Here is a 20,461-nt window from a genome sequence, read left to right as displayed (position 1 = left end):
TCAGTAATCCGTGTGTCCGGATGAGGAGTCGGGAGGGAGGAGGGAACCAGAGGGAGGAAGGAAGCGAGGATCACGTCACGAGCAGCGGAGTCGGAGAGAAGAAGAAAAAAGGAAAACCCCAAACCGGAGCGATCAGTGTACTAATGGACAGTCCTGCTGTGTGTTGACGGACCGGACAGAGATGGTTGTGTGCACGAGTCGGGCGTGAAAAGAAAGACGAAGAAGAAGAAGAAGAAGAAGAAGAAGAAGAAGAAGAAGAAACAACCGACAGCGGCCGACGCGTCTTTTTCCTCTTCTCTGAGAGGAAGTGGCAACACAACAGAAGAAGAGAAAAAAAAAAAGGAAAAAAAAGGCAGCAGCTGATTTCATCGTTTTTTCCCCCCGTCTTCTTTCTTCTTCTCTTCTCCTGGAGCCTCGCGCCGCCGCGGAGCAATGGAAGAGTGTGTCGCGCTCCTCTTCCTCCTCTGCTGAGCGACCGGACACTCGGAGCCTCGAGCGGATCTTCCCCGCATGAGTGGAAACGACGCATAGTCCGGTCCTGCACAGGCTGCTGCTGGCTTTCTGCTTCTCTCTCTCCCTCTCCCCCCCCCCTCTCTCTCTCTCTCTCTCTCTCTCTCTCTCTCCATTTTTCACGGCGGAGAAGCGGCAGCGGGAACCCATCGGGAGAATTAACAGGTAGCCACCCCGTTATCAAAGGCAGTGACAGGAGCGGTAGTTCGGCCTGTCGGCTGCAAAATGGCTGGGAGGAGGTGGAGGAGGAGGAGGAGGTGGTGGAGGAGGAGGAGGAGGAGGAGGAGGAGGAGGTGGGGGTTCTCTCTCCGTGGCATCGTTTCGACTCGAATCATTTCGGCTACATCCGCATTTTAGGAGCTCGGCATGTGAAAACGAGATGTGGCCGCGGCCTCCATCACTGTGCCTGGGTGATCGATAGCTCGCATGCACCGGGGCCTGCTGTCCTCCGCATCCGAGGGGCTCCGGGGATCTGCGATGTGTCTGCAGAGAGAGGGATGATGGGGGGGGGGGGGACGGACATTGTGAAGTGTGATCTCTGGGGTCGGATCCGCACAACCGGGGAAAAAAAGAAGCTCTGCGGCCGCGTTCACTCTCCTCCGGCTGCGGACCCGACCGTGTCGGTGTAGCTACACATCAGATGTGCTATTACGAGGGGTGGGGCCAGTCACACTTTTGGGCGCATCTTTGGCTTTTTTTCCTCTTCTCCTTGTGTTATAAAACGTGCCCCTCGCCGAGGCCAGTGAACGCCCTTTAGTGTGAACGCGGTGAGAACATGCTTTATTCCGCTTTACTTTAATCCTCCTCCTCCTCCTCCTCCTCAGCAGCAGCATCATGTAGGTGGTCGAGCCTCTTGTCTGCTGCTAGGCCCGTGCATGCACCAGTGCAGGTGGAGTCTGTACGAATCGTGTGGTGCTTGTTTTTCCCCCCTCCCTCAACACTCCTTTGCTCAAATCCGCTCACAGGCAACAGAAACATGCACCCCGAGCATCTGGCTGGACCCATGCAGGCCTGATCTCTGATGCATCACTGCCCCCCCCCCCCCCCATCTTCTCTTCTCCTCATTGGCTAAATGAGCAGCTGTGCCAGGAGACTGAGACCCATCATGCACCCTTTTGGCTTCCATTAGTGCCTGTGATCCATCTGGTCGCAGGTCCCCCCCCCCCCAGGGAACAGTGACCTACTGTAGCTAATTGCTCTTTCTTTCTGTGTGTGTGTGTGTGTGTGTGTGTGCGCGTGTGCGTGTGCGTGCATGTTTGCGGTTGGAGTGTTATCGGAAATTTGAATTGCCACACTAATGCAAATACAGGCTCCCCATCTGGGAGGCTGTTTGAATGTGTAACTGTGCTCCTGTCAGGATCAGGAAATGCTGCGTCCTATTGAAAAGCATGATGTGGTGCATATTGTGTGTGTGTGTGTGTGTGTGTGTGTGTGTTTGTACACTTGGCCCATTGCTGAAGGATGCATCATAGTTTTTGGGAACCACGCTGCCTCAGATGACTCGGCGGGGTCATCGAGGGGGCCGTGTCCAGCTTTGGACTTGTTCCTCAAGCTGTGCGAGCGCAGTGTAACAGGTCCCCTCTGCTCCGAAGGGAGTGTTCACTCCGTATCTGCTGCCTGGGAGCGATGCTAGCTGCTCGATAGCAGCTTAGTCATTACAGATTATTCTCCTCAGTTAAACCAGGCGTGGTGCGCAGCCATAAACAGATTACAAGGTTTTTTCTCACTGTGCGGATTCCGTAAACCGTAGAGATTAAAATGTGTGTCCATATTTTATTATTTATTTCCACACATCAGGAACAAACAGCATTTTAAGCCAATTATTTGACCTAATTGATTCATTTTCGATGAAAGTGGGCCCCTGAAATACAGGATCATAAAAGCAGGAAACTATGCCAGTCCCAAATGGGAAAAAGTATATATCAGCAGTCTTTCTTTGTTTCATTTTGTGACGATACTTTATGCAAATCATAGTCTGATATTTGAAACCAACAGGTGACGGCTCGGACAAATCCAAAATGAGTGAGCTGGAGCAGCTTCGCCAGGAGGCCGAGCAGCTTAGGACCCAGATAAGAGTGAGGCAAATGTTTTGGGAGTTACAGTTTTGTCTTTAGCAGGATGAAAAAATAATAATAATATTTACCCGTTGTGTTATGTCTTTTTTCTCCTCATCCTGTGACTTCTTGTCCAACAGGATGCCAGGAAAGCATGTGGGGATTCAACCCTGACGCAGGTGAGTGCAGCCGAATGTCCCAGGTGTTAAGATTCCAACCTGTAAGAAATGTCTAAAAAAGTTTGGTCGATATGGGAATATGACGATAAACCCATGTGAGAAACTTGACGGGTTTCGAATACATGAGGAGTTGTTTCTTTCTACTGAAGCTTCAATAAAACCTTCAATCACACATGTTGTTATTAATGAAAAAAAGGGTGAATTTGATGACACCTAATTCTTTGAGTAACTTCTCCTCACTGACGCAGATAACCGCTGGTCTGGATCCCGTGGGGCGGATTCAGATGCGGACGAGACGCACCCTCCGTGGCCACCTCGCCAAGATCTACGCCATGCACTGGGGCTCAGACTCCAAGTGAGTCCACAACACTACGACAAACATCTCACGCTGTTGACGTCTGATTACCTTTCACTTCACTATACCGTTCCAATTTCAAACGACAGTTTTTACCCGAAGTGGCTTGGTAGAAAATGGACATTTTGAACTGAATTGTTTCCTACGTAACAAGTTCAGATGAGCGGTTGCGTTTACATGTCAGCATGGAGTATTTTACGGGACTACATGAAGACATGTAAGCAAATGTCGGAGTCGTAAAATCAATGTTACATCATCCACTCTTTCAAAAGGAGAATAGGACTTATCAAATATTGAATTATTTCCTGCTACGTCCTATGAAAATATGTACAGCAACGCAGACAATGAATCCACATTTGACTCGGTTCAACATCTATGTCAACACCTGATCAAAAACAAACAAACCAACATGTAATGAGTAATAAACTGAAGACTGTAAACTGGGGCAGGCTCCTGAGCCGTCAACATGTAGTGTATAACCAATGCCAGCAGCATATTCAAAGTGTCCAGAGGATGAATCATAATGACTTAAAATCTTTGTGTATTGCCATCATATCTGTACTTTTTTTTTTAAGTTGGTGGAGTGGCATGAAATTTGGTGCAGGCATATTCCCTTTAGGATAAATTGTAAAAGCGTTTCGTCTTTTCATTTGTTGGTGAGCAAATGTAAGCAAGTTGACAAACTAAGCGAAGATGAACATGGTTAATATTATAGCTGCAAAACAAAGTGCGTCTTGTATTCCACACGTGTCTGCATTCTGAAATGAGATTTTTAATTTTTTTGGTAAATCCTGGTAACAACCTGGTAAATCGGCCACAGTGGAAGACGTTTGTGTGACGATCGACAGTATTCACTGACAGTAACTGTACATGCAGCAGCACCAGTTGTGCAGAAACTGACAATAGAAAATATGCAGAAAACGGTGTGAGATGTTTGGATGTTTTGTCTCTGCAGGCTTCTGGTTAGCGCCTCTCAAGATGGAAAACTGATTGTCTGGGACAGCTACACCACGAACAAGGTGAAGGCCGCTGCACAATTCTTCTCATCAGGTCATCAGCTGGATAAATAGTCACATTGGACATTTTCTATCCAAACTGGAAGTGAAAGTGTTGTGTGGTTGACTCATAACGGCTTCTCTTGAAACATGGCGATGCCTTAATGTAACTTTTACAGTGGCAGTAGCGTACTGGCCCTTTTTTATTTTTATGAATGTCATTGTGTTTCCTTCCTCCCGCAAAAGTTTAAACTCTGCCAAATACCTTTACCGTCCTAGATACACGCCATCCCGCTGCGCTCTTCCTGGGTGATGACCTGCGCGTACGCACCCTCTGGGAACTACGTGGCCTGCGGCGGCCTCGACAACATCTGCTCCATCTACTGCTTGAAGACGCGCGAGGGCAACGTCCGCATCAGCAGGGAGCTACCTGGCCACACAGGTGAGACGAGAGACCGCTCTGAGCCGCCTCCGTGTTGCACTCGACTCTTCCGCGAGTCTTGCGACGACGAGACATCTCAGACGAACACGCACACACAATCCCCTGCCTCGTGGGAAAGCTCCGGTCCCAAGCCCCTAAACAGTGACGATTTCATTTGCATGGTTAATTAATCGCAGGGCAACACAAGTCCTAATGAGCTGAGGCATTACGGAGACATCACTGCTGGATGTTATTAGATTCACCACTTTTCTGTTATCCAGTAGTGTTGTGTTTCAGTCCACAGATGTGTACATTTCTTTTTTTATGAAGAAGAAACCATGAGTTAAAAAAAATCATAAAATTAAACAAATGGAAATGGGCACAAACACTTTACAGTTATAATCAACCAAGGGAAAAGAATAATGATGTGTGAGAGATGCATCTTTACATGAAGACATCTCTAATGCTAGAGTATAATTTCCACTGGGAGTGGGGAGGATAGCCCCCCCAAACCGCCCCACTTTAACAGCTTGAGTTTGCTGAAATCCCTGTAAACGGTGTCCTCTTACTGTTCAGCTGTTAAAATCCCTTTGAGGGAAGCTCTGAGTTAATAGATATGTATTTTTTTTCATCAGTCCCCTTCACAGCGATAAGCTTTGTGAGCTTTGCTGTGTGTCGCCTCTCGGGGAGCATGCACCTGGCCGACTTTCTGGAGGTCTTCTGTGCAGCCTTATTTGGGGCCGAACTATAGACCGTGTACAAACATTGACGTAGTCACCGGGTCCGGAAAGTGTAGCCAATGCACAAGTGCTGAAAGGGCCTGTATTCTCTCAAGTGGCCAGCAGAGGGCGACTCCACTAGTTGCAAAAAAAGAAGGAGTCGGTTTCTATAGAAGTCTATGAGAACTCGGTATCATTAAATTGTTGCAGGTCACAGGTACAGGTTGGACGAGCTCTGTCATGTCTCGCCCCAATGTTTTTTGCACATTTAGTGTAAATAATCAGTAATATTCATATCTTATGTTCATTATGACTGTTTACTTATCACTTACTAATTACGGTAGATGCTGATGATGTCACTCCACGAGACGTCTGAGTGTCTTCGTCCCCTTTTACAGTTAGTTCCACAACATCTGTATCTGTACCCTCTCTTCTCTCAGGTTACCTGTCCTGTTGCCGTTTCATCGATGACAATCAAATCATCACGAGTTCAGGAGACACCACATGGTGAGTGACAGAAATCCGAAAACACAGACGTGCGGGTGCGAACATGCTCCCACCTCCCCCCGAGCTGATATGCAACTCTGCTCTCTCTGCCCCAGTGCACTGTGGGACATTGAGACGTGTCAGCAGACCACGGTCTTCTCGGGCCACAGCGGCGACGTCATGAGTCTGTCCTTGTCGCCCGACCTCCGCACCTTTGTGTCGGGAGCCTGCGACGCCTCGGTCAAACTGTGGGACATCAGGGACAGCATGTGCCGGCAGACCTTCACAGGCCACGAGTCGGACATCAATGCCATCTGTGTGAGTGTGCTCAGGGCACTTGTTCTTTTTTTAAAAATCTGGGTCAGTTTAAAGGCGCACCCCGTCAATTTTAATACAAAGTTCACTTTCATGGGAAGTACAGTACTACTCAGCATGTGAAAAGAACTGTGTATTGTCTTTGGAAGCTGGGGCCTTATTACTCTTTTGATTTTGACCATTGGTGTCTTAAGCAACTGCTGTGTTTGTTAGTAATTCTGAAAGATGTACAGCAAGAGCATTAGGTGCTCTAATCTACAGTTTTTCACACGGAGACCAAACATAGAGGAAAATAAACGAGATCAGCTTTCTTTATATATCTGCAAAAATCTTAATGTGTTAATATATGTACTGAATACAGCTAATATAACTTTTATTAATGGTCTTTTAATGTTGCCATTGTCAACCAGCCTGTAAATCTACAATTTAGCCCCAAAGTAGAAAGTGAACCATACTTTGGGTCAACACATCTTGACGGAAAAGAAATTTAAAAAACTGTATCAGAACACGGTATCAAAGACACAATAAATCTGAATGTAAAACTTAATACACAATGTGCGGTCTATTAACAGACACAGAGACAAATCAGGGCGTAAAGAATATAAGGAACTCCTCTCCTAAACTGAATCACTTACTTTTACTGAACTTTGCATCGTCTCGATAAAGCTGTTTTTGAAAAATGATTTTTTCTCTGGCGCATCTCCTCAGTTCTTCCCCAATGGTAGCGCCTTCGCCACGGGCTCCGACGACGCCACCTGCAGGCTGTTTGACCTGCGCGCGGACCAGGAGCTCAGCCTCTACTGTCACGACAACATCATCTGTGGCATCACCTCCGTGGCTTTCTCACGCTCCGGCCGCCTGCTGCTGGCCGGCTACGATGACTTCAACTGCAACATCTGGGACGCCATGAAGGGAGACAGAGCAGGTGGGTTGGATAAAGGTTCAACTTAAACTGGAGTGGAACATCAGAGGCCTTTTAACAGGAAAATGTCGCCAAACCCTTTGTTTTTCCTGCAGTGCCCTTTTTACATCTTTAGCATCATTTAAAACTGCAATGCAAGAGTTGGAGGAAGCTTAGGGTGAAACTAAACTCAATTAATTGTGAACAGTCGTCGCCACCAAGGAAAAGTATTATGCATCACTACAAAAAACTGCAAAGCTGACTGTTGTTTCAGTCGAGTTAAAGAAGATTTCATACGTGACTCTAGCAGGATGTAAGGATTTACCTCCTTAAAAAAGGAGAGTTGTGCAGCCGTACGCATCAAAGTGCAGCTATACTGTGTACTTTTGTTTTCAAATGAATTTACATTCGATACTTGGTTCAGCAGCGGGAGGTGGAGATGATTAGAAACTATTCTGCACTCTTACAAAGGCACTAATGAGCTGTGTTTTCCTGCAAGTGGATCACATGCAAACCAAAGGGACTGACGTAAAAAAATAAAAATATCTTGATGGAGCTAAACAGACAAAATACTGTGCTTCTGCAGCTGTAAAACTCATCCGATGATACGCACGTAAATTGTGATTTGTAATTGGAGAGTTTACCTGGAAAATCCTGAATAAAATAATCGTGACTTTGAATTTATCAAACTTTGACTGCCAGCTTAGGTTTCTCAGGACTTTTAACTTTTTTTATTTTTTTAAATCACTGTAAACTAAACTGTCTTGGGTTCAGCTGGTTGGACAAAAGACTTTTCACAATGTCTTCTTGGGTGTTTGGAGCACTCTGACTGTGATTTCTTTTCCACTATTTTCTGGCATTATAGAAATTAATGATTAATGAAATGACTAGTTGAGAAAACTGGCAGATTTGAAGAAGAGGAGGAAGAAGAACAGTCATTAGTTGCATCCCTACATTGTAGCGTTTGACAGATCAAAGTGTACTTATGATTAAGTACACCTGAACAAAGGTGCATGCCACTCTTCACACTTTCCTCTTTCAGTCAGATTTGTCTGTGTTCAGCCTGATTTTGTACAAAACTAAAATGGTACCTCTGGTCAAACCAGCCCTGTTTGGAGCACAGAAAAACACTAGATCGCTGTGTTCTGTGTGGTTTTTCACGAAGTTTCAAGAAGCAGCCTGCAGAGCAAAACATATCCCGGCAACAAGTCTTCTTTTGTGTGTCCCCTCCCCTCCTGCAGGAGTCCTGGCCGGCCATGACAATCGTGTGAGCTGTCTGGGTGTGAATGATGACGGCATGGCGGTGTGCACCGGGTCCTGGGACAGCTTCCTAAAGATCTGGAACTGAGAGCGGTGCACATGAGCGGCGAACACACTGTCCGACGGACGGAGACCGCTGGGACACAGTTTGCACCCTGTATTCACGCTGTATGTAAGATTCAACATACAAACTGCAACGTTGTACTGTACATAATATATATGACTTAGGTATGAGTTTACACACACACACACACACACACACACTTTATACACAATACCTTAACACATACCCACACAACCTAGAGCTGATTTAAAGGGGGCAGTAAGCGATTTTAATCCAATACACTTTTTGTAAAATTCCGCGAATATTCCCTCACAAGACGCTAGCTGTCGGTTCTGTGTGCGCCGGAAAAAAAAGAAATCTGTTTTTTGGGGGCTCAGCCCTGGCTCTGTACTGTGTGTGCAGTTTGAAAACATCACTCCCCGACACCTTAGGACAAGTGCTAGCGACGTACGCCACGACTCAGGGGTTTGGGCCTCGTGGTTAGCGCGTCGGCCTCCCGTCCCCGAGGCTCCGGGTTCCAGCCCCAACCAGTGCAGTCAAAACATCAACAACAAACAATATTTCTCCAAAATGGCTTACTGCCCCTTGAAATAAGCAGCAACAAGGCTACAGAACCACATGCACACACACACGCGCACACACACACACACACACACACACACACACACACACACACACACACACAACCCCCCCCCCCATTAAAACAGGTAACTTGTTTTAATGTTGTGGCTGATCAGAGTTTATCAAATCTGTAAAATGTCAAAATGTGACCAAATATAGTTGCATCTTTAGCTGCTCAAAAAACAACAACAAATGCCACAAATATCTGAAGCCTTTTAACATTTATGACTGACACACAAACACGCACACACACACACACACGTACGTTTCCTGAGAGACACTGCTCCTTGAGTTATACAGGAGAAGAAGTAATTGGACAATTCCGTCTTTGTTTACAATGAAGTCAAAAATGAACTTCAGGCAAAATTTTTCCGTGCTATTTTTGTCGGTAATGTGAAGGAAAAAAAAAAAAAAGGCGGTCGCGGAAGAGAATCACGCGAGTCTGTTCACGCTGAAAGAATTGATACATAAATAAACGAACGACTGACTGACAGGATGGGCCGACATCAACAGAGTCCAAGAAAAAAAACACTAACTCTTATTCTCATCTGGCTCCAAACATCATGTATTCACTGTTTTTTCTAGACATGTACCCCCCCACATACTGTACATCTGTTCTCAAGTTTTATTTTATTTTCTAACACTTCTTCTATTCATGTTCTCCCCGTGTGCCTCAGATACACTTAAAGGATTATTAATAGAGAATATTGATGCAGTTAAATTAACTCAAGAAAATCTGCAATTCAGAAGCTGGGTGAAGAAAAAATAAATAAAAGCAGTATAAGACACATCTTAATAAAGCAGGAGCCATACTTTGACTTGGTCAATGTGTTTATCTGGACATTATTATGGTATAATTGTACATAATATTAATAAATGATAGCTTCTCCTGCCTGTTGTTGTGGTTTCTTTTTCTTTTTCTGTTCTGTTATTGGACAAATCTGGTCACAACTAGCAACACAGTGACCTACGCCTTAAAAAAAAAAAATACAATAAGTGCCATTTCTAATTGGCTTAATTACATATATACCACAAATCAGTTTTTAAATTCGTTTTTCAAACAAAAATGTATCATCACAACCATCACAGAGAAGAGGAATGCTTGTAAGAATCTTTTCAAGGGACATTTTGTTTTTCAGAGCTACATTTATTTTTTCAAGAACTAACTCACTATTTTCTTTTTAAGGCTATTAAATAAGTAACAGTATGCCCTGGCAAATAGTGCCACAAGAGACATGAAATAAAAAAGGTTATCCTTTAATGCTCTTATAAATATCAAATTCAAAAAGTGTGAATAGATGTACAAAGAGAAAGATGAGAAAGGTCACTGCAGTATTATTTAATATAATAAAACCATTACTCGTGTCAACCTATTAATAGTTCAGTGAAGAGAAAGTTCACCTATTTGCATTTTCCTTTTGCGCAGATAGGAATTAAACGGAAACATTTAATCCAGGAAGTTGTTTTGATGTCGTTGGTTGTTTTTCGCAGGACTGAGGTATTGTTCTTAACCCACCAGGGGGCGCTGCAGCTCATCCAGCGTCTATGGTTCTGAAAAATGAGGATGAAAGCTTGATCCAGAGATTTTTTATAATGTAAGTTATTCCCCCATTAATAATAATTCAAATAAATGTACCTCAAATACAGAGTTTCAGAAAACAAATGAATCGCAGACGAGACAGATCAATTTTTTTTATTATTTTTCAAACAATTCTGTATTAAGACATGAATTCTTTCAACACGATCCTTTGAAGGTTTGAAGCTTATCAGTCTATGAAATACAATCTGGAGTTAACCTCTCACAAGTAACACAGACGCGCGCACACACACTAAAACATTGCAAAGATGTTTACCGTCTTAAAAAAAAGAAAAAACCTTATTGAAAAAGAAGAATAGATAGTGTACGTCTGTCCTTTCAGAGCTCCGCGAGTGTGACCTGCCTCACTCCCAGCTACAGCTGCTGATCCATTCACACGTTATCCATTAGAAATGTAAGCTATGAGAGAGGAGTGTCTCAACAGAATATTATCTAGTTCATAAGTTCATAAAGGCAGTTTCTGGGATTCCACTACAGCAAAACCGAGAACAAGCATCCCAACGGGGGGAGGGGGGTCGTGTTAAACTGTCAGAGAGAAGCAGTCCTTTCTCATGATTACGAACAAAAGTAAAGTTCAGAACGACTTCTGTAACGAGCGACACAAACCGGGCGCAATCGGTCTGCCGCTGAAGAATCACATCCTGCAAGCTGCACTGACACGGGCCACCTTGGTTTGGATTTGTTCAAGTGCTCCTATTGCTTATTTTTTTAATTTATTTTTTTTAAGAAAAAAGAAATGTCATCTACACCTTCAGCGCTCCACCTCCAGCTCGGCGGTGCTTCTTTTCTTCCGGATGACAAACGTTTGTGCGTCTCGGCTTTTTCGGAGCAGTCACATGAAACACACGAGTCCCCGAAAACTAGAGTCCTGTGAGGTTCACACCGTCTTTTAATGGCTCTTGGCACAATACAAAAAAAAGAAGCACTTAAACACCTTCAGGTGCTTCTTGATAAAAAAAAACAACAATCAGATCTAGTCTTCTGGTTCGTGAACCGCAGCTCACCCAAGGAATTTCTGCAACAAGCTTTAATATTTACCCAACCCTAACCCACCCGAAAAATTTGATGTAGACACTTAACACAAGGCAAAAGTTACCATGTAGCAGCTCAATTTATATATTTTTTATTTACTGGCAAAAACGAGGTCGTCTTAAAACGTGCCAGTCTTTATCCAATAATCCACTTGAACTGCTTTCCAAAAAGCACAAATAAAGCAAAGAAGATGATTGAAGCGAACGATGCTGTGGTATTTAAATGAATACCTTCATTTACATGTAGTGGATATTCTAGTCTAGTCTAAATGTGTGTACTTTAGACATTTGATTTATCTCATTTTAAAGTAAATGAAGTAGTCTGATGTGCTACGCTGAGCCTGTGCACTACGGCCGAGGTAGAAAAACAGTTAAGTATTACGAGGATATATTATATTTATTTTATATATTAATTTTAGTATTATACTGTGCAATACAAGTATGTGTGTTAAAGGAGAAGTTGACCAATTTTGTGGACAGTTAATGGGAAGTTCTTCTGTGAACAGATGGACGGGACTGACGACTGCTCATCTGAAAACAGAGACCTTTATCAGATCGGTGATCAATTAAAGTGATCGAAATGAGTCAAGGGTTAAAAAAAGAAAGAGTAACGCCTGTGCATTTCATTGGAATCATGATTTAAGACAAGCCTAATGAAAAGAATATGTTTTTGCAACATTCAAAAGTGGCACCACTCCCACATCATCTCACGAGGAAATAAATGTCATCAAGAAACAAACAAAAAGAGTTTTTGTAAGAGTGAATAATTGATTGATTTATGCATTTTCCTCGTTCTTTTTGGGTAAAATCCTAAAGCCAAGAGCCAATAACCTCACGTCAAAGGCCGTCGCATCACCACGCGTGTGATGATCCCTGTCTTCACCTGAGCATATTCAACCGCCTGTCGACCACGCACACCGAGGCTGTGAGTCACCACCACGACCCGTCCGGTGACCAGAGCCTGTGTGGATACCTCCACAGACGTGTTGTAGTAACCGACAGCGTCCACAGACACACAGCTGCCTCACACCGGCTTCACCACGACCAACGACTGACCACCGGTACCGAGCTCGACGACAGCCGGGTGACCGAGGGAAGAAAAAAATGAAAGTAAACTCCATCTCTGTTGTTCTCCATGACAGCTGTGATCTCTCTACCTTAAATACATTGTGCTTTGATTAATAGAGCAGAACACACTTTTTACATATAAATACAAATCTCTCTTATAGATGTACATTTACTTTGATTTCTCAATATAGACTAATTTACATATCTTATAAAATAGACATTAGATTCAGGCTACTTTCCCCCACTACAAGATTTCACAATCAACATCACTGGAGTATATAATAGGTGCTGACCTCATCTTTTCTGAGCAGACGTCACAGACACAGTTTGACTTGATCTGTGCACATAAGTGCTAAAGTGTCTTCTACAAACAAGTTTCAAACGTATGGCTTTTCTCTACGCTGGCTCCCACTGCGAGTAAATCCTCTACATGTTACACTGGATTGATTGGACACGTATTCATTTATTAGTTATTGCAACGCGCTCATCTGATTTTTGTCTGTCAAACCATTTTAAGGTTGGACACGTGGCGCCAAAAGAGCATGTCAAAGTCCGTCTACGGGATCTTTTTCAGACTTGACGTTAATTGCACTTAACTGGCACAGGACATTTGTCATAACGAGGGAGCAAAAAATAGTTGTTCCTCTTCTTCTAGTGATTTCGAGTAATAGACAAGTGAGGGGGTGGGGTCTCACAGCCCATCCTAAAACTTCTCGCCTTCCCAACTCCAAGGCACTGCTTAAACTGTAAACATGGCAGACAAGAAAAAAAGAAAGATTTGATCGAAGAGAACGAGTGCCAGTGCTCCTGGTGTATTGTAATTGAGAAATTCTAAATGTTAAGTCATGGCACATAACATGTTTGAGAATAAAAACACATTCGCTAAAGGGGAAAAAAGAAAACTTTGATACGGTGCTATATACTCTATTTCAATGGCTTACATGCACACCACAGTATCTGCTTGAGATATATTCGTAAATGTATGTTTACTGACGTGAAAGTGCTTCCCATGCTTTTTTTGTTTTATAATCTCTCCATAAAATGAACCATCGGCTTATATTATCTTTAATTTAATGCTCTTTGCCCCGACCATGCTTTCCGCAGACTGTCCCATTCGTCACGACGAGCCACGATTCCTTTTTTTCGTAAACATCCAAAAGCTTTTCCTACTGGCAGCTTCATGAAAACTTTATAGTTGCATTCTTCTAACATTAACATGTCGGCGTTGGGAAGAGGAACTGACCGGAAAACACCAGACTCCGTGCTGATAAGATGCACGAGTACAATCATCTCGACTTTAAAATGTCCGTCTGTCCACACCAAAGTGCTGTCGCAGCAGCAGTGTCGTTGTAACCAAGTCAATCACTGAACAAAAAAGCTTGACTCGCGCCTGCCCACCGCCGACAGGAAACCACCAGGCTACTTCCTGATAACGCTGCCTCATACACACCTTTCTGCCTGGAGTACGACAGCACAGTATCTGCCTCGTGCAGCCGCCTTAACAAAGCAGACAGTTAATTCCCCTAGAAAATGGAGGGGGACTCTATGAACTACTAACAAACACACAGAGTAAAGATCTATAAGGAATCCAAAGCAGCTAGTAAAGCGAGACACTATAATATTAGTGGAAAGCCAGCAGACTCTTTGGATTTATACACCGAAAGGAAAACTATGGTTAATGAGCTGTAGGAATAGTTTCTTCCCAAATCTCGTCTCAAAACTCTATTGCCTTTGGCCTCGGTTCATACCCATGTTGCAGAATATGCTGTGAACTTTGGCAGAATGTATAGATATCAAGTGTCGTGTTCCTCTTGTTACCGCAGAGTCGCTCTGCGTCAGATCTTTCCACTGGCCCATGATAGATAAGAACTGTACCACTCGACGAGCCGTCCCGCTGCAAATCCCTTGGACAAACACTTCTCAAACTCAACGTTAATAGTCTAAGAACTGAAATATTATACAGAAGGGTAGATCAGCGTGGTAGGCGGGTGACAAGACCCCCGAAAACGATCTCCCTTCATCACTATAATCTCAGTGACACCCTCCGTCCACATTTCTCCAGCGTCCTCCTTTAGTACCGATCTCTCCCCTCAAGTCGTCACCACACTCCCTCGATGACACACAAACTCTCCCCTCCAAACGACGACAAGAATAGAATATATTGCAATATAATGGCAATATAATTAGAGTGAAATTAAGAATAGCAGTATGCTAATACGGATACAGAATCACTACATATAAATATCAATTTTTTGTATTTTGTAAATCTACGAAAACAAAAAGGTTTTAGATACTAGCCAAATGAGTCAAACAGAGATTTCACCCAAACCATAGAAAAGAAAAGGTTGGAGCTTTTGCAGTACAGATTCTGAGCACTGCACATTTATGAGACTTTTGATTTCTCTTTAAAAAACTCATTTGTTTTTTAACTGAAATTTATTTTGCTTTTGAGGCATTCAAGACTCGTGATTACAAGCTGCAACATAAATTGCCATTCAGGCCAGACAAAACGTTAGTGAGCGCAGGACTTCAGGTTCCTGTCTACGATAGAACAAGCTACTTCATCCTTAATTTAATGTCCCTTTGTTAGATTTATTTTGTACTAAATCCTTCCTTTAAGCCTTCCTGAAATTGTAGGACCCCCAAAACAAGGGGGGGTCCACAGGCCACAGCAGAGCAGGCACTCCAGCATTTTATTATTTGCGCATGTCCAGGGGCAACACACCTAATGGAGGCTAAATAAGAGGCCTGCAAATGATTCAGATCCAAGTGTCAGGTGCTATCTATTTACAGCTTCATTCTGACGTACAGTATTAGTAAATCCTACCTTCCTCAAAAAGTATGGTGGAACCATCAAGGAATGAGTTTTTAACATACTTCACAATAAGGAACTAAATAGTTACGACTGAACACGGGTCCACTAAGTAAAGGAAATCAAGACCAATATATATATACAGAACAATTTGAAGCTCATCAGTGAATTCTCATGACGATTCCACAGAGAATGTTTTCAGGGGGCCTCGGTAGAAAGTGTGCGTGAAAAAGTGTAGGCTGGAATGAGGTTAGATATTTCTGTGTTTGTGTGTTTGTGTGTGTGTGTGTGTGTCTATGAGCATTTGTATGTGTCTTTAGAGCATGACTGGGTGAGAGCAAGTGGGAGGCGTTGGCATTTGTGTGCATGCTTTTTGCGAGAAATTTTCGGATGCACTTCCTTCTTCAAACTCCGGTCGGTTCCACGCACCGACCGGAGCAGCCGCTCCTTCACCAGTTCATGATGCAGTTCCTGTTCAAGGTCATGAAGTACACCTGGCTGCTGCCTCCAGATCGCACGGACGCAAAGAACACCTGAGGGACAGCACGGACACAGAGGACATGCATGTCAGTCACGCTGTTGCTATTAGAAACCTTACTGTCCTGGGCTCAAAGTGCTTTCATCTCGTCACCTTGTCGTTTCTCTCACAAAGGAACTTCAGCCTCTGGGCTCTTTTGTGCATGAAGACACCGTCCAGGTGTCCAGTCTCCACAGAGCGGATCTCTATGGCCTTTTCTCCCCAGCCCATGATCTGATTTGAGCAGATATGAGCTGCAAGGCAAAGTGTCATGTTAGTACCAACTAAATTGATTAGAGCTCCTGAAGATGATATGTTCATTCTTCTATGTCTCTCGTCCATGCAAGTTTGTTATTGGATTTGACCATTACCAACGGATGTGGGCATCTCGCCCCACTGCAAGACCACGTCCTTGATGATGCGTCCGTAGGTGTTGACATAGACGCCCTCGTCCTCGTAGCACAGCAGCATCTCCATGCCGTCCGAGCTGGGCAGGAACACGATTGCGTGCGGTGTCACGTGGCTCTGAATCTGTGTTTGATGAAAACAAAAAGGGGATGAGCTCCTTTTCACATCCCCCCCTTAAAAAAAACTTCTCTCTGACAAAATGCCAAACTTACGTGCACCGGGATATAAATGTCATAGTTGTTTCCGGAGTCCACGTCGATAGCGTGGAAACCAGCACAAGAGCCATAGATGACTTTCAACCTTTGACCCTCCTCCACAGTCAGGTCAACCAGGACCGGCCTGTGTGGCAGATCTGCGAAAGACTGGTTAAAAGGTTGGACCGGTTAAAATGGGGCAGAAAGGGATCATCAGCTTGAACACACTTCTGGAACTAATCCAGTTCAAAAGAAAGGAGAGACTTACTTTGAAGGCCATGAATTTGTGATAAGGTTTGGGCGCCCAAGCGTACACTTCCACCGCATTCTTTAAAGCGATCACCAGGAACTTTATCCTCTCGTATTTCACTAGATGGGACAACCACAAGGCCATCTGACATCAGATACTGGTAATCAATAATTCACTGTGCCAAATGAATTCGCGAGAATTTGCCTGAAGCATAATAGACGGCAGCCAAACGTCTGTCACTCACCCACTTTGTAGTGCACGCAGCCCTCCATCTCCCCCACAGTGGTCCAGCCTTGCTTTTTCTCCACCTCCGGGTCGTTGTGGAGGATCTTGTTCCTCAGCCAGGCCAGGTAATAGACACGCACCTTGTTTTTCTTGCCTTCATAGACACGGCGTGAGATCAATTACAAATAATACAAAATAAAATTTTAAATAAATTTACACTTCTGGAAGATACAGTATACAACTTTAAATTAAATATATGACTTAAATTGGAGACGTTCCGATTCAGATACCAGGCATCGGGCATCAGCGAGTACATGAATCAATACACCGATCCATCGCCACGCCTTTTATATTAGTTCCACTGAGATAAAACTGCAGATTTCTTTTCCCGGACATCACAACTGTGGCTGCACGTTAACATTTTTGAAAAGGGAATTGTTATTTATTCCTAGATTTATTTAGTTTAGAAGTTGCTGTTACTGTAATGTTTAAAACTGTAAAGGTCTTTTATTTTTAGAAGCTGTAGCTTTCAGTTATGACTGTCAAACTAGATAATAAAAAAAAGTTCCATACAGGGTTAGTAGCATACAGCTGTTAAAATATATTATACAAGTTGGTATTTTTTAATAACAACTTGTATAAGTTGTTATCGGCCGATACTCAACTCCAAGTATTGGAAGGGGAAAAATGGTATTGGATCATCTCTGAGTTTTAAATACTGCTTTGACTTTACTGACACAATTTTCTAAACGTATGTTTTTAGCTGAGCGATAATGCTGATTGCCTCTATCTGTGTCTTTTAAAAAAAGTCAAAATGCAAATTAAAATAAAATATAAAAAATCAATCTGAAAAAATTATCACAATTGGGCATCTAGTATTTGGCATCTCATTGAAGCTAAAAGTACAGAGCGCTTCGACCAACTGTAGTGAGGCGGTGAGAGCAGACGGGCAAGGAGCAGCAGTAACAACCTGATATGGTGATGAGCAGGTTGAGGCCCTCCAGGACGTCCATCTGTTGGAACCTGCGGGAGTTGATGAGGGGGTAAACCTTGCCCTGACCACTACGGTCCAGCAGCTTCAGACCGTTCTCTGTGCCCACCAACAGGTTCACACCTGGGGACACACATGCACAAATTTAATTATCAGAAAATTCATATAAATATTGGCTTTCCTCAGTCCACAGCTAAAAATGATTCTCTGTTATCCCTGTGCTGCGTATCCTGTAATTATATCCATATTGAATGCTTTTATTTTACATTACCATTTCCCAAAAAAGCCTCCAGCACCACCACCATAACATTTATTTTCTTAAAGATATATAGATATATAGAGAGAGATAAAGATAACTTAACAATAATAAACATATTACAAGATGGAGAAGTGAGACTTTGCAGTACACTATTAATAATAAATAAGGTAACCTTTACCCCTAAAAAATTGCACTGATAATGAAAGCTGTAAAGTACATAATCGCCACGTTTTGCATTTACACTCGAGTACTGAGAGTTTTCTCACCCCAGAGTGCAGCACACAAGATCTCAGAGTTGAACCTCTTCTTGTACTTGCGGATCTCAGGTGTGTCATTAGGGGGGCGTGTGTTGGTGGGATTGACATTCACCATGGATCCTTTTCTCACCTCCATCTTCAGCTGCTCAAACCTGGAGCCTAAAGGTGGAGGCCGCAATGGACATAGCTTAATATTTCAGGGAATCACTGCAGGAAAAATTGGTACAAGCACAATTTCCCATTTGTCATCCTTAAGGGAGATTGCAGCTGTTTTTTCTAATGTTATACAAAATTATCTCTCAATCCTGAAAGAAATCTGCACGAATTCATCCATCATTGTATTAAACTGCACAAGAAACAATGTCAACTGTTAAGGTCAATGTTTTGCAATAAGCTGTAGTTGATCGCTGATTGTCATTGTTGAATGTACACCAAACTCCAAACGGATGTTGATACCGGAAAGTTTCTGACTCACTGGCGACAGACATGCTTTCCCCTGTTCCTCCTGGAGAATGGTACATGCCTAGATCCACAAAGGTGGTGAAGGAGGACTTGCCAGATGCTTTGACCAAACCTCTGGACTGATACTGGTGGAGCCAAGAGATCATATGATCAGAGCAGCAGTGTTGTTTAAATCAAAATCAAGTCATGTTAGTTTGTCAGATAAAATGGTTCCAGAAAGATATTTTCTGGGGCTTTGTGACATTTAAATAACAGTTTTAAGATTTTTATTTTTCATGACAATCCACAAACAAACTGAACCTTTGTCGGAACACATCACAAAACACATAAAACTGTGGCAGGCGTTTAGGACTGATACACTTAGCATCAGTAAAACTTACATCATAAACAGAGTCTTTCCCAGGGGAGGAGTGAGTGGCTGAATCAGTGGGGGAGTGAGAGGGCTGCACCACATCAGGCAAGTTAGTGTATCCATTATGGCTCCGCTTCTCAGGGGTCTATTAGGTTAAAAAAAAAGAAGAAGAAAGAAACACAAACACACCACCCTGTGGTTAATAACAACAACAAGAGCTTAGAATCTAGGCCAATCTGCTGCATCAATTACCAGGTTATGATCCATTTGGTGTGGAGAAATTTGTAACTTTGTGTTAAAAAGTCTAGTACAATTGGGAGGGTCGGATCGCTGCGTCACTGCTTTTACACACAGAGTTTCTCTGGTTCTGTTAAGCCTTTTATCATTTTTTTTAGCAAAAACTAAACAAAAGAATTGCATTGTTTTACTGACATTAAGAAAAAAGATAGTTATTTTTGTGTAATAGTGAGAATGTAAAACAATAGAATTGTAAGACTAAATATGGAAGCAATTAAAGGTTTTATATGAGAATTTAAACATTAATATTGCAGCCAACTCTTTTCTATGTAAAAATACAGTGGAGCACTGGCGTTCTGAGCAGAGAATGAATGTGTGCGTGTTGCGATCCAAGGTTCTCTGTTCTTTGTTTTGGTAGCTGGTCTGCATTTGCACTTCATGTTACTCTCTGTGAAACTGTTCAACCTCCCCGCGTTTTCAAAGCAAGGCGGCTCCAGCTCCGATGGGCAGGGATGTAAACATGACACCTGGGTAGACACACTGGTATTCACCATCTTTCAGACCACACACACGCCCGCCTACTGCTCACCATGGTGATGTTAAAACCAGATATATAGTGTTTGCTCTTTACTTCTCATACAGTCTATGGGCTACGCACAGCAAGGCACAGCTATGCTAAAGATTCTAGCCATGCTAACTGATTTGTTTACTAATCATATGTAACAAAAATATATAAATGTCAAATTTGGGGTATATACAAACTGAACAGTATATTATATTTTCTAAGACAGTGTAAGAAATGTCCTGTGATAATTGACATTAATTGCCCAATCCAGTGTGTGATATAAAATGAACTGCAACTTATTTAAATTGATGCAGCAGAATGAAATGCAGTCTGAAGATGGGAAGCATTCAAAAAAA

General features: G+C 43.0%; 2 protein-coding genes across 5 annotated transcripts in view; one reads left to right on the top strand and one right to left on the bottom strand.

The window, feature by feature from the left end:
- Positions 1 to 168: 168 nt before the first annotated feature.
- gnb2 (guanine nucleotide binding protein (G protein), beta polypeptide 2) lies at positions 169 to 9,774 on the top strand. Its single transcript, XM_035624889.2, has 10 exons — positions 169 to 675; positions 2,506 to 2,585; positions 2,705 to 2,743; positions 2,992 to 3,098; positions 4,054 to 4,117; positions 4,373 to 4,535; positions 5,674 to 5,740; positions 5,836 to 6,037; positions 6,743 to 6,959; positions 8,177 to 9,774. Exons 2-10 carry the CDS (start codon positions 2,529 to 2,531, stop codon positions 8,281 to 8,283), a joined length of 1,023 nt encoding a protein of 340 aa, XP_035480782.1. The 5' UTR covers positions 169 to 675; positions 2,506 to 2,528; the 3' UTR covers positions 8,284 to 9,774.
- Positions 9,775 to 10,558: 784 nt separating this feature from the next.
- The window catches only part of mink1 (misshapen-like kinase 1), a 29,870-nt gene continuing 19,967 nt past the window's right edge, over positions 10,559 to 20,461 (bottom strand). For all 4 annotated transcript variants that reach the window (XM_035627252.2, XM_035627251.2, XM_035627253.2 and 1 more), the window contains 10 exons: positions 19,332 to 19,448; positions 18,965 to 19,076; positions 18,499 to 18,648; positions 17,953 to 18,096; positions 17,002 to 17,136; positions 16,776 to 16,876; positions 16,526 to 16,675; positions 16,277 to 16,436; positions 16,020 to 16,159; positions 10,559 to 15,921 (listed from right to left, as the gene is read on the bottom strand). In XM_035627252.2, coding sequence (XP_035483145.1) covers positions 15,838 to 15,921; positions 16,020 to 16,159; positions 16,277 to 16,436; positions 16,526 to 16,675; positions 16,776 to 16,876; positions 17,002 to 17,136; positions 17,953 to 18,096; positions 18,499 to 18,648; positions 18,965 to 19,076; positions 19,332 to 19,448 — 1,293 coding nt within the window. In that variant the 3' untranslated portion in view covers positions 10,559 to 15,837. The remainder of the gene's footprint in view (positions 15,922 to 16,019; positions 16,160 to 16,276; positions 16,437 to 16,525; positions 16,676 to 16,775; positions 16,877 to 17,001; positions 17,137 to 17,952; positions 18,097 to 18,498; positions 18,649 to 18,964; positions 19,077 to 19,331; positions 19,449 to 20,461) is intronic.

The sequence above is a fragment of the Scophthalmus maximus genome, chromosome 2, assembly GCF_022379125.1.
Source record: "Scophthalmus maximus strain ysfricsl-2021 chromosome 2, ASM2237912v1, whole genome shotgun sequence".
Lineage (NCBI taxonomy): Eukaryota > Metazoa > Chordata > Actinopteri > Pleuronectiformes > Scophthalmidae > Scophthalmus > Scophthalmus maximus.
Note: the sequence above shows the minus strand (reverse complement) of the source record. Positions and strands in the feature narration are given on the sequence as shown.